This window comes from Falco biarmicus, chromosome 4 (assembly GCF_023638135.1).
Source record: "Falco biarmicus isolate bFalBia1 chromosome 4, bFalBia1.pri, whole genome shotgun sequence".
NCBI classification, from domain to species: domain Eukaryota; kingdom Metazoa; phylum Chordata; class Aves; order Falconiformes; family Falconidae; genus Falco; species Falco biarmicus.
This window is the reverse complement of record NC_079291.1, coordinates 89,465,833-89,479,891: the sequence shown is the minus strand read 5'-3', so window position 1 is coordinate 89,479,891 and position 14,059 is coordinate 89,465,833. Positions and strand designations below refer to the sequence as shown.

The following is a 14,059-nucleotide window of genomic DNA, read 5'->3' as shown; positions in this document are numbered from 1 at the left end:
GCTCTGGCAGCCGCTCCACACAGAGCACAGCAGCTTCATGTACTTGTTTTTGTGTTCATACAGACCAGAAACCGAACAGCTTCTGCACTGCGCTGAGTTTACTCCTTCATTGGCGTGGGTTTTGGGAGTGCTCAGAATGTGCCTGAAGCCCATTGCAGCGGAGGGAGCAGTGTAAGCAGACATATCCCCTTTCAGACTCACAGAAAAGCCAAGCCAGGAAACGTTTTGCCTCTCCTCTTGTGCTTCCTTAGCCTGTCATACTAGATTTTCTGGTAAAATAGGAGATGCCCATCAGCATGATGGAACCACTTCAGGGACTGCGGGGCAGTTACTGAAAATCCAGACTGAATGGAGGAGGAGGCAATAGCACACAGCATGGTGTGCTAGAAATAATAGTAATAAAATAAAGAAAAGGCACTTGATGAGTGTAGATAAACCTGTAGCCTTCTGCTGTGTAAAGGGAAAAAGGAGTTTAAGAAAACTCTCAGGATGCAAAGAAGAGTCATCTTAGTGCTCATGCCGTGAACTAGCAAAAGGGGCTGGACACAGTGGGGAGCTTGTCTTTAATGCTCATGGAGAAACCCTACTCCCTCTGCACCCCGGGGGGCCATTTCTGCAGCTGCTTTATTGGGGTTGTGGCAGGGTCCTGTACTCCCAGTGCAGGGTTCCCAGGCTGTGGTGCCTCCAGGGCGGTGTTCCTCAGGACATGGACTACAGCTGTCCCATGGGAGGGCCCGCTCCTCAGTCCCTGCCCCATTCCTAATGTCCTCCTGAGCTCAGGAACTGTTGGTTTACCTTCTAATGAAAAAAAATATTTTTGTGTCTCCTCTGTCCGCCTCTTAGAAGCTTGTTGACTTGAATTGGGGTGTTTGTAAGCAAAGTGGTTGTCCAAGCAGAGGGAAATTCCCAGCCCCCAGACCCTGTGCTGCCTGGAAGGGGGATGCCACTGTGCGCACACTCTGGCTGGGCACAGCAGCTTAAACCCCAACACGTGTGACACGCAAGCTGCCTCACGCCGCGTCTTGGTTTCATAAAAGCCTTAGCCAGACTGCTGTGGAGGTTGCTCGTAGACATCTGCCCCTGCAGCCAAGGGCTCTGCTGGAAGAGACTCCAGCTGCTACTTAGGAGCACTTCTTTTAAGGAGTGACAAAGCACAGACGCAGAAGCTATTAGCCTGACTTGGACTATCCAGACCTAAATGGGAACTTAAATAACAGCCCGTCAGCTTCGGAGAGGAGAGCTTTAAAGCTTGCTCTTAAGTAATCGTAGGATCACTCTGCAGGCACAGATAAGGAGTAAACCAAGTTGGTCTTGTGTGTAATATGCACAGATGCTAATTAATCTTCAGATTAGCCAAATTGATTCTGTCTCTTCAGACTGTTATAAATTGAAAGCGCTCTGCTGCAATCTGTAGACTGACATCTGTCTTATGCATGGACATGATATTCAAAAAACAGTGAGAAAAGAACCAGGTTCCTAATCTCTGTGCAAAATAACATCTTTGACGTGCTGCACTTCTGCAGTATGGGATGTCTTAACTCTTTCCCGGAGAACCTCTGGATTTTTGTGAAGGTTGGTTTTAGCTTGGGGGTGTCCCAAAGATCAGGCATTTAGCTGATGGTGGGTAGTGCCGTTCTTACCTGCCCGAGGACATGGCTGGAAGAGAGTAAACAGTATTCCAGATGAAGACTGGTAAATACATATTTATAGTGACTTTTAATTAAACTTCAGCTTGACACCATCCATAGGTAGCACTTGTCCAGATGTTTGCATGGGATGTGGAGCAGTAGACTGGGAGATGTTGGTTCTGTTGGCAGTGGGTGCCCTGTGATGCTCTCTGTGTTGTCAGAGTCCTACTACACCAGGGGTCCTCAAACTACGGCCCGCAGGCTGGATATGGCCCCCAGGGTCCTCAATCAGGCCCCCGGTATTTACAGACCGCCCTGCCCCCGCCAGGGGTTGGGGGAACCGAGCAGCCGCAGATGACTCCCTGCCACTTCATCCGCATGCTGGCCCCCTGGTTAAAAAGTTTGAGGACCCCTGTACTACACCACTGAGATGTTTTTCCCTGCACTTTTCTCAAGTTGCAACCATTGCTTTCTCTGCCATTTAGTGTTTCCTTGCTCTTCCACCTCGCTGCGCTGTTTCTGTAGCTTCATTTCGGACTGCTGTGTTTGCTGGGCTGATAGAGCTGGCTTTGTTATTCTGAAGTTTCCCTGCACAGAACAAGAGCTCAAACAAAACCAACCTAAGCCACACAGCTTGGCAGTCCTGGAATTAAATGTTTTGTTTCCACTGTCTACCTTGGTGCTATGGGATGTCAAGCAGGAGCACAGTAGGTCCTTCAGACTGCATAGAAGTGGGAAGCGTTGAGGACATGCTTGGGGATTGTGTTGTTCCATTTGGCTAGCCGTGCTCCTTACCAGCTGCGTGGTTAGGAATGATGCCTTGAAAAGATGCTGTGAATCAGTATGTCTGAGAAGTAAATATCTGTCCCTTGTACTGAACATCATTTGTCCTGTCCCCACGCTCACTCGCCTGCCTTTCTGTTGCAGCGCTGCGAGACCTGCAAGCAGGTGGTGCCAGGGGACTGCCCGGTGGTCTATGCTGACAGGGCGGGCTACTCGCGGCAGTGGCACCCGGCGTGTTTCGTGTGCTGCCAGTGCTCCGAGCCACTTGTCGACCTCATCTACTTCTGGAAGAGTGGGGCTGCCTGGTGCGGGCGCCACTACTGTGAGAGCCTCCGGCCACGCTGCGCCGGCTGCGATGAGGTAGGCACCAGCCGGCTTTCCTCTGCCCATGCGGGGTCCTGGTGCAGGCTAACTCAAGGCTTCCCTGGCGTGTGTCTGAACTTGCTCGCCCACCTGCATGCTTCCAGGGATGCTCTTTGGGAGCAGCATCCTTCTGGTGCTGGTCACCAGGGCTGTGGCTGCCCCAGGGAGCTGGAGGTGCCTAAAAAAAAAAATAAATATGGGGTGAAGCAGCGTGATGTTAATTACAGTCTCAGCTAGCTATGTTGTATCTATCTCAGAGCAGCAATCCAGCTGTAGTTGCGTTACAAATGTGAGGGTTTTATAGTGCTTAACTGCAGCTCATGACTGGCTCAGTTGCTCAAGTGTATTCTGCACCTTTTATTAACCTATTCCCAAAGTCTGGCCTCCATGGCTAATGGGCTTGGTGGGAGGCACGGGACTGGCTCTCCTTGCTCCTGCCTTGTTCCAGCTTGGTGAGATGGTGGCAATAAGCAGTTGTCTGTCTGTCCCGTAGATCATCTTCTCGGAGGACTACCAGCAGGCAGAAGGGATGGCCTGGCACAAGAAGCACTTTGCCTGCCTGGAGTGTGAGACGCTGCTGACGGGCAAACCCTTCACTCTGGACAACACCAGCCTCCTGTGTGCAACCTGCAGCAAAAGCAAACGCCTCTGAGCAGGGAGCAGCCCAGGGGCGAAGCAGGCTCCCCAAGGTCCCACCAGAACGGGGGTCATTTGACAAGTACATGAGAATGAGAAGGTTAAAAAAAAAAATTAGAGCCTGGCTATTCACTTGCAAGCAACTAAGTGCCCCCTTTGCATCCAATACAGCTTGCAGGAGAATATTTTCTTGGGAAGGAGGCAGAGGAAGCTCATACGCCTGCAGGTGGGAGGTACATGGCATATCTGACTAGGAGGGACTGAAAAGGAGGGTTTGTGTTGTGCTGTTTTTTTATTTTTATAAAGTCTCTCCAAGCTTTTTATGACTAAGATCTTGCAATAGTCTTTTGGAAACAACACATCTCAAAAGTAACTTTTGGCATACTAAACCTACAGTCAAAAACAGGGGTTGTTCCTACTTCTTGAAATCTATACTGGAAGTGTCCATTGCAGGCTGCTGACAACTGTGCTAAAGCAATGGGTTTGAAGAATTTGATTAACGTAGGTCATTACTTTCTGACAGCAAATGATATAAAATTGCAGCAACGCGTAGCTGTAGCTTTCTCCTCCCAAGTGTACAATAATGTAAAAATAATGAGTTGGCACACAGGGTGATTGGTTTAATCCTGGCAAGATGGGAAGGGTGTGCAGCTCTGCCCTGGGGCAGCCAACTGGCTCAGCCCATGTGAGCTTTAGCCCTGTAACTGGAATGCAAAAGCATTCCTGGTAGGTCCCAGCGACCAGGCTCCCTGGCCTCTCTCCTGCCTCTGACTGCCTGTTACTGCAGGCGAGTGTATTTCCACAGAGCAGCATTGTGTTCTGACCACCACGCTGGAGGTCGTTAAGCATTTAAAGTATGGGCCTTTATTTTGGCTGGGCTTGATGAGGAATTTTATGGAAAACAGCTTTCCAGCCTAAGCTCTCTTGTGGGGGGGAGGCTGTGCCTGTGAAGCTGTGATGCCAGTTTTTCCCTGCGATATGTCAGTGACCCCCTCGGAGTACTGGGGAACCGTACCTTCCCCTTGGAGCTGGCAGCAGCCTTGCCCTGGGCTCTGCCCTGCCTCTTGTTCCGCAGCTCTCCTGGCCCTAGGGAAGGTCCCTGTCACCTCTTGGGTCTGGTAGGGGTGACACCATCCCAGGTTCTGGTGGTGCGTCTCTGCGGACAGTGTTTGTTCCCTACATCAAGCGATGCTTCTGTTAGTCACTGAAAATATCAGATAGTCCAGGCTGGCAGATGTCTCTGTGCTTGGTCTTTTTTCTTATATTAAATGTCTACATTATTTGCCAGAGAACTGGAATATTTTTTGCAGAGGGGAGTGTGCAAGGAGCTCACAATTGCTACGTTTTCTTTCTGCTACAGAAGGCGCTGGTTTCTCTTTAAAGCGTGCTCCGTGCTGTGGATGTTTGCTTGCTTATGGTAAAATAACTTGCAGGTAAGAGTGGGGAGAAACTGTACCTGCGACAGGGTCAGAGCATGTGAGCTGTGGGCTGGACTCTGCCATATGCATCGAGGGACGCCCCGCTCTGCTGCTGGGGAGGAGCAGGTCAGGGCCATCACTGTCTTTGAGTAGGTGAGACCCATGTGGTGCAAAGACATACCTGTATGTGGGATGTGAGTGCCTCTTACGCTTTGTCCAGACCTGTGCTGTTGTGTGGTTGATATTCATGGAAATGCTGGGGTATTTAAATGAAATGCTGCTACTGGAGCAGAGCAGGAAGATCCCAAGGTGGCAGCAACAGCCAAAGCTGCAGGGGTGACAGAGGTGTGTTGCAGGGTATAGTGGTGGACGTGCTCCTGGGGCTCTTTGTCCATCTCTGGAGTTAGTCAACGGATGTGTTGAGTGCCTCAGAGTGTTGTTTCTGTAAATTCGGTCAGATGCTGCAAGTGGAGAGAGGATGTGTAAACCTGAAGCTGTGCTAGGAATAATAGTTTCCTTGGTTCAGCCTTGGATACTGGCACTTTGGTTATAAGTAAAGTGGGAATGGGAATGAAAAGTCAAGACCACTGCTTAGCTTTATTGCCTCTTCATTTTATTACAAGGGAAATGTCTTTGCATCTTTGTAATTATTTTTTTTAAGACACTTCGTTGTTCTAAACCCTGCAGTGTTAAGGCAGCCAAAAGTGCATACGCTCTGTGTAAGCAGTGATAAGAATAGTGTGAATCACCTATGAAACACTACTTCAGCACAGGCATTAACATCCGAACAGCATTCCCTGATGGAAAGTCAGTGTCCATTTGTGCACACAGCTGGTTACCTCTTGGAGTAATTTGCCTGTGAGGTAGGTGCACAGCCGTTGCACAGGTGTCTAGAAGAAAATTAAATGGGCGGAAGGAGCCCAGAATATCCACGTTTCTAAAAGTGAAACACTATTAACTAAACTGCTGCCATCACAGAGAACTCAACAGCAGCTGCAGTCTTCTCCCTCGGTGTTTTTGGTTTGCTTTGCCTTGGCTGGCTGTGTGGTCCTTGTGGGGTTTGCGATAAAATGAGCGCAGGGGAGGTGTGTGGGGAAAGGGGATCGCCCTTCACAAACAGCCAGGGTTAAAAACCAACAGAGACTCCAAGGGAGGCAGCGGAGAAGAGGTGGCTTTTGTTTTCTCTGCTGCAGAAGAATGTGCGTGGTGGGAGCTTGAGGAAATGTCAGAGTGGAGGCAGGGGGAGCGGACAGGGTTTTGGAGGGAGCGCTGGCACCACAGCTAACGCCGAGACCGGAGCCTGCCTCCACGTCCAGCACTGCGTCACTGTCCCCTGCCATGGTGGGTGGCACTCCCTTTGTCCTTGCTCCCAGGGGCTTCAGGGCCAGAGCTGGGTCACCCGCAGCATCCCCCCTGTGGTGGTGCAGCCTCCAAATGAGAGCGAGCGAGTCTGCTTTACGTACAAGGGCTGTCCTTGGTGACATACTTCTGTTGGGCTTATTTTACTGAACTGTGACTGCAGCCTGCACATAGTAGCATCAACTTCTTGCACAGTCCATCTCCGTTAACACAGTCCTCCATCGCTAATGCCTTGATTCGGCTACTTGGAAAAAAAAAGATGCCACTGTAGTGTGTTCTAGTTTGGGTTTTGATTTTGTGATCTATAAGTTGTCATTCTCTTCTGAAGTCTGAAGTCCCTGTTTCAGCATACACATGCTTGCTTCGGGCTTTTTGGACTGCTGGCATCCACTCAAACCTTTTGGGTATTTCTGCAGCTAGCAAAATACTGTCTGCTAAAAAATTTACTGCAATTAAACAGCTTAACGAAATCCTGTGCCTCTCAAGTGTCAGGAGCAAAAGCGTGAAATTAATGCATCTAACAGCTCAAAAGATATGCAAGTCTTCAGTTTTGATACTGAAATTCAGTGTAAGCATGAGACTCAACCCCAAGTGAAGACGTTACACTGTGTTTCGTTATGGTTTATCATCTAGAATGAAGGAGGCTGCTGCAGCTGCCTTCTGCAGGTCACGAGCTCTGGTTTTCATGAAAGTTAAATTCACAGGGGTGTGCTGGCCTAGCAGAGAGCCAGCTGTGAGCAAGGAACGGAGGGGCTGCCCAGAAAATGGATAAAAATGGAAGTATTTCCCAGGGTGACTGTGTATCACGGGAACAGGCTAAGGGTAAAGACTGTGTTGTGTGACTATTTGAAAAGCATCTTGTGCCACAGCTGTGTCCAGTCCATTGTTTCAAATAAAAGCTCCTGTGCAAAGACCACCGTATGCTGTCTGGCTGCGTGCATGACCTTGAGCTGGTGCAGGCTGCCTTGGCAGCCCAGGTAAGAGCTGCCTGTATCACGGCTATCGTGAGATGAGGAGATGGTCTCATCTCATTATGCTGTGATTTTGAACATAGAAGTCCCTTCTCATCAGATGGAGAGAGGCAGTAAAAACCAAAGAAGACGCAGGCAGCAGATGGGGGGCGATGGGATGCTCACACCCCGCCAGCGGCAAGCGGGCATCTTCCAGGCCGTGCTGCTGCCCACCGTGTGCCTGGCAGGCAGCTGGGGAAGGTTTGTGTGAAGCTCTGAGCGAGCAGCTCCTGTTGGCGTGTGCAGCTCGGATGTAAAAACTCTCGCCTGGCCCTGGCTGGGTGGCCAGGGTGATAGGGGCCTGAAAACACGGGTGGGTCTCCCTGCTCGGGATGCTGCACTGAGGTTACACTTTCAGAGTGGCTTCAGTCTGAGGCGTGCTGTGCCCAGGCTCCACAGCTGGACCCATGTGCAGGGCACGCTGGCGCTGTGAGTTTGGTTTCTCCCCAGCTTTGCGCTGGGATTCTTGAACTGGAAAATCCAGGCATTTGGATGCTTCAAGCTGCTCATCCTGGCTGCACCAGGTTTGCTTTCTGCCAGGCAAGACAGCCGGGACAGGGCGAGGGCTGTGGATGGGAACAGCACCAGTCAAGTGCCACAGTGTGCCAGGGACCTTCTGGGGGGTGACAGTGCCACAGGGCTAGTAATGTTTTCTGTGCTGCCCGCAGTGCTGCTGCCGTGGAAACTTGCTGTGGATGCTGCTCCCTTTAACGCTGCTGTGTGGCGCAGGCTCCTACCACGGCAGCATGAGGCACTGCTGGTCAGAGCCGAACCCATGGGCTGAACTTCTCACCTGGTGAGTTTTTAACATTAATCTAGTGCTTTCATGAAAGCATAAAGATAGATTGTCTAACGGTCAGTTTAGCACCATGTATTTCAGTAGTTGGTACCAGTGTTTTAACTCGTGAATCTGCAAAGGACAAAACTTAATTCCTCCTGTCGATGGCCAGAGGTGATGAGCACGAGGGCTTTGTGCCTCCTATGCAAACATTCAGGTCCAATTTAAACTCAAATGCTCTGCATAGTTATTATCTTAAGTATGACTGACAATAAACACAAATGTTCCTAAAACTTTAAATTATTGGATATGAGTCTCCCAGGTCTGGCTTCAGCTCCCTCCCCAGTGCTGGGGCTGCCCGAGGGAAGGGCAGGGGCACGGGAGCTGCGGTGGGGCGAGGGCTCCTGCCAGGAGGAGGGAAGGAGGAAGGTCCACAGTGCTACTGCTTTTCACAGGGCAGGACACGCTGCCATCCTGCATCCCAGATGCTGGCTTGCATTGGTAAAATGGGCTGCAGTGGAGCCGAAGTAAGAGAGACTGGAAGAGCAGAGCAGGGGCCGAGGGAGAGATGCCACGAATGTGGAGCCACTGAGCCTTTCCCAGCGAGGAGCCGGCTGCGGGGGAGCCTGGCTGACTGCAAAATCTGCTGAGGCTTAAGTATTTCTATCGGGATAAAATTGACTCATTGCCCAGTGCAGTTACTTATTTCAGGTGAATTATTTAACAGGCTTAGTGAGTGCAATTACCCCCAGTTATTTACTTGAGACGGTCAAAGAGAGGAAGAGAGGAAGCACTTTGAAACTAAACTTTTAATGGAGGAGGAATGACTGTTGGAGTGTGGTGGCTGTGGCAGGGATGGGTGGCTGTGCCCAAGCCCTGGAACCCGCAGTCTGGCCACGCCGGCAGCTGAGGGGCGAGCCTCCAGCCCCAGCCGGGGTGCAAGGGGCTGTGCTGGGCACAGGGGGGTCCATCTGCTCCCCCCAACTGCAGACCCAGCCAGGAGCATGGGGTGGGTGGGAAGGAGCACAGAGCCCACCGGCAGACAGAAAATAACCATTGACTGGGGCAGAAACCACATTTCAGCTGAAGTTTTGCAAGCTGAAGTTTTTCAAAGCTTAACTGATCTGAATCTACAAATATTTGCAGTGCTGTTTCATTTGTGGTCCTTTTTTTAAAAAAAAATATTTGAGGAAGAAAAAGGGACCGTCTGTTTGTGATTTGAGAGGATTTCACCAGAGGGAAGGCAGAGGATGTTTAAGGACAGCAGCTCTGTTCAGGTCACCGTCCTCTTCCCAGGTTTCTCACAGCATCCCCCCCCCTCCCCTGCCACCAGGGTCATCCCCTGCCCAGAGCCACACACCGCCTGGACCAGAGGGGGAGTTGGCCCCAGCTGCAGGGGGGCTCCTGTGTGCTGCCCTGCATGTAAGCCTGGGGAGCCTTCACTGCTGAGGTGGGGAGCAAAACAATAAAGAAGTGAGCAGTGGCTGGAGCAATGCCTTTATACACCTCAGCAAGGGAGCGGGCTTGAAGCCCTTTGCTTAAGTGAGCGCTGATTCTTTGTATAGATTTGCAATATCTAGCCTGAGACATAAAACGGGTAATAACATTTCTCATCTCAGATTAATCAGAAAATTTGCTGTCCCGGTGACAGAAGGACAGTACCGCACTGTTAATGGGCTATACCTTCAAGGCTCGGTGTCTGTCACCCATCGGTGTTGAGGAGGCACTAGGAAGCTGGCTGGCATCTGGCAGCAAGGCTTGCTCCCGTCACTGGTTCCTGCAGGCAAAGCCAGACGGAAGGCAGGTTGGGAGATATTTAACAGGTTTCCCTCAGAGCTCTGTGGGAAACACCTGGGTACTGTGATGTATTCATGGGCCCTGAGCCTGAGTCAGGGTGAGGATTGAATGAGCGGTAATGGGGTGAGAGCTGGGTGCTGTGGGGCACCCATGATGTGTGGGCCCAGGGCCAGCTCTACACTCCTGGGGCCATGCAGAAAAGGTAGGAAAATCCTTAAAAGAGGGGAAGAAATACCCTGTTGTGACTTTTTCCTGCAGTGCTTTTGGGTGTGAGAGCAGCTCTGCTCTGCAGAACTCTTCCTCTCAACCTGGAAGAGGCTGCCCGGCTCTGGCCCCAGAGGTAGAGGTTTGGGCTGGCGGTGATGGGCTGCATTTCACGTCATTCTGGGCAAGGAAAGCTAAGCAGTGTTCTCCTTTGCAGTGTAGTTCAAGAAAAAAAAAAAATTTTGCTTGGACACTGCTCCAATGGATTGACTCGGTCCTGACTTGTTGGAGTTGATGAGATTCTTGTTGTTTACTTCTGTAGTAACAAACAGCCATAGAAAAGTAGTTGACCTTGAGTATAACTCAGTAAGGATCTGGTACCTGGGTGGAAGACAATTGCCTTAAACAGAAACTTTTAAGAAGTTTTATTAGTGCAGTCAGTTCTTAAAAGAATGTGATTTCAGATACCTATAAGAAATAAAACTCAAAATTCAGTGGCTTCAGGTGAGAAAAACATAAACCAAAGGCAGAGCGAGGTGGCTATATAAACACTACAATAAAACTTGCTTAAAAGCTCCAGAGAGAAAAATTTAGAGGTGAAAAAACAAGCATTCATGAAGTGCTGGTGTGTTTCAGTGGAAACACTCTTCCAGAGACTTGCAACAGCTGCTGCTTTAGGACCAAGCTAAATAAAGTTCATATGGCTATGTGTTATTCTATAAAAAGTGAGGTTAATTATGTCTATATAAATCTAATTTGAGCTTTTATTTACTTTTTAACTCAACTTCTTCAGCCAAATAGCCAAAAAAGTAAACCTCTCCACAATGAGGTTTTTATGCATTGTTGCCTTATTTTGGGTGCAGGCGGGGGCCTCCAGCTGCCCTGGGCACGGCGCTGCCCCTGCCCTGCCCCGCACGTCTGCGGGAGCGCCCCGCTGATGGCTGCGCCGCGTTGTATTGCTCGCAAAGCTGGGGGGAAACAGGGTTTGTCTACCTGGAAAGCCAAGCGATAAGGAGATGATCTCATCTCATTGTGCTGCAATTTTGAACGTAGAAGTCCCTTCTCATCAAACAGGAAGAGGCAGTAACAACTAAGGAATAAATCCTGATGGATAGTGTTCAAATAGCCACTGGTACTTGTTTAAGCAACTTCCAGGTGTCAGCTCAAACCATCTTGCAGACAGGTAACCCCTGTTACAGAAGAGATATATATATGATATAGCTTCTGTACCTTCGTAGAGAAATGAAGACTTCTGCAGCACGCCCAGCGCCAGCTTCTGATGTGAGGGTGAGCCGCGGCCGTGCCTCACCGTTCCGCTGGCAGCAGGACCGGCACTGCAGCTGCTGAATATGCTTTTTTTTAAATCAGGTTTGGGTGGGTTTTTTTTAGTTGTGCAAAGTACTGATATATTTCACTGCTCCACTCGCTGGCAAGCATCATTCTCCCGTTGCCTTTCCACAGCCTTGCTAGAGACTTATCCCACTGAGCTGCCTGGGTACCCCATGCCCAGCCCTCACAACTGGGCTCGAAGCACATAGCTAGTGCAGGTGAGAGCTGTGGGAAGGTGGCTACGGAGTGAGACAGGGCAGAACCTCCACAGTGGCAGCCCAGGTCTGCAGGTCCCAAACGCTACAGGCACACTTGGTCCTCTGGAGTTCCAGCTGCCCATGCTTCACTCCCATCCAGAGTGGGAAAAGGGCTCTCCCATGAAGTGGTTTCTATCCCAATGCCACTTCAGCAGACAAGCTGTAACAGATCCAGGGTAAGAAAGCATGCACAACAGGGTTGGTTGTTTTTTCCTGTGTGACGACTCAGCCCCTCTCGCTGGTGCGTCGCCCAGCATGCTGCCTGCGCTGCCCACGCTGCCCGCTCCCTGCGTGCCCCCTGCAGCAGGCTGCACCGAGCCGCAGCATTAGTCGAGATGCCCGTGGTGCCGAGGGCTGCAGCACCTCACTGCCCAGGGTGGGAAGGCGTCGCGTGCAGCTGTGTTATTGTTGAGCCAGATGTTTCATTACGGGTTTAGCAAATTCCTCTGGAGCCCCACAATGGCGCTGAGGCATGGAAACTGTCAAAGACAGGCATTTTCTCGGCACATGAACTCAAAAAGCCGAACGAGACACAGGCCAACTTAAAGACCAGTGAATAAAGGTCTCTTTTATAAAAGAAACTATTAATGCTTTGCCAAGACCTTCCCTTGAGACTGCCTAAATAAATTTCCTTAGATTGACACGGCTTGAAAAGCAACCCTTTTAGTGAAACGGGACTCAAAAGCCATTCAGTTGGAAGGCACCAGCCTTCTGGTTTTGCAGCTCTGAATTTACTCAGAAAAGAAAGGTAGTTTTTCAAATCCAAGGAAAACTTGTTAAAGCAATTTTTCTTTTCTGATGACTTTATAGGGACTAAAAAATCACATACTCTAGGAATCTCCAAATTAATAACAAGTCACCCTTAATTAACTAGTCCTGATACACTGACTGTGCCTAATGTTGAGGGGTTTTCATAAATTCCCTGGGGTTTGGGATGGACCTTCCTGTGGCTGGAAGAGAGTGGAATTGTGACAAACTGTTTCGGGGGTGCCACCGAGCCGGGGAGAGGAGGGATGCTGGCCCACCTGGGATGCAGGAGACCAGACAATGAAAAGGGGTGGTGATTCAAGGGGATCCCTCTGCAAACACCACCAGCCAGTTTATGAACAGTGTAAGTACAGTGGTTTCCTTGTGTCTGTACTGGAGTTCTGCTTAATGTAGTCCCCTCGTGTTCCTGTGCTTCTCCACGACTAATGCACAGTTATTCCCTGGTTGGTGCATTACAGAGTTGCTGAGCCTGTTGTGCTCGTCCCTCTCTAAATGCCACACCGCAGTTCCTGTGCCAACAGAAGACATTTTAAGCCATGTGATGAGAAGCTAAAGGAAAGACAAGAAGTGGCAGGTAAGGCTGGAAAAACCAAGGTGTTGCGTTCCTATCAACCAGGCTTGCAAACCCGGTGATGACAAACTGGGTTTGTTCGGTCGTGCTTGGCCGCGTGCCTGGTGCAGGCAGGGCAGCCATCCCACGCCCTGCTCTCCGCCCATGGGATGTCACCTCCCCTGCACCCTGTGGGCACAGAGCCTTCGCTCCCCAGCGCAGGGGGGTGAGGTGCTTTCCCATGGTGGAGACCCCGCCATTGGGTCCGGGCTGGTCTCTGTATTAGTGCGTCCCGGCTGTGCGACCCCTGGCAGTGCAGGGGGGCTTCCCTCCCCGTCCCTTCCAGCCCAGCGATGGGCAGCATCAGCAGTCGGTAGCACAGGGACCGCGTTTTTGGGTTGTTGGTCTCATTGAGCTGGGCTGTGGTCAGGAACTTCCTAAGAGCTGGTTTGTCTCGTATATGGTGCAAGGTGTCTGCATGGCCCTAAATGGGCACGATGCTGGGGTTACTTCTGTTTCTGGGCAGGGGAAGCCACACCGGGCCCTCGGCACGCTGCGTGCTGCCCTTGCACACGTGCACACGCCACAAACCAAAATCAGCTGTTTTGTTCCTCAGCCTTTAATTCACCAGCGCTTCCTCCAAGCGCAGAGGCCAGCAAACAGATGGCTGCTGTGCAAGCTGGGCTGCGGGAGAGACAGAGCCGAGCTGTTCTCTGTTGCTCTTTCCATGGGTGTTTCCACACCCTGTGGTGCCAAACCGCACCTCCCGGGCGAGTGCAGACAGTGAGCATCAGCAGAGGGTGGAGGCAGCCCAGCAAGGGGGGGCAGGACCTGCAGCGGCAGGGCAGCGTGCCCCTGGCCCTGCTGGGTAGGGGAACCCAGTGGGATGCAGCGTGGGCACTGCCTCTCCATCCCGGCTGCCAGCACCTACCAGGGGGACCAGGCGTGCCAGTAAGGGGGGGCCATGGCTCTGCTCTTTGGGTCTGCAAACCAGTCTGTGCATTCAGTCATTCCCATTCCACACCAGCTTAGGTTCGTAGTGAGCCACAGGAGACTATTCTGTTTCTACATGCCAGCTTATATTTCAGATCCCGCAGAAAATGAATACCTTCCCGTATTCCCACTTGCACCGCATGAGTAATTCTAGATCTGCATCATTTGGTGACTCAGTTTTCCATC

The 14,059-nt window shown here is 50.9% G+C and overlaps 1 protein-coding gene across 2 annotated transcripts in view; it reads left to right on the top strand.

Moving 5' to 3' along the window:
* Nucleotides 1–7,108, top strand: part of LMCD1 (LIM and cysteine rich domains 1) — a 36,293-nt gene extending 29,185 nt beyond the window's left edge. For both annotated transcript variants that reach the window (XM_056336904.1, XM_056336905.1), the window contains 2 exons: nt 2,556–2,771; nt 3,268–7,108. In XM_056336904.1, the coding sequence (XP_056192879.1) occupies nt 2,556–2,771; nt 3,268–3,426 (375 nt within the window). In that variant the 3' untranslated portion in view covers nt 3,427–7,108. The remainder of the gene's footprint in view (nt 1–2,555; nt 2,772–3,267) is intronic.
* Nucleotides 7,109–14,059: the final 6,951 nt, after the last annotated feature.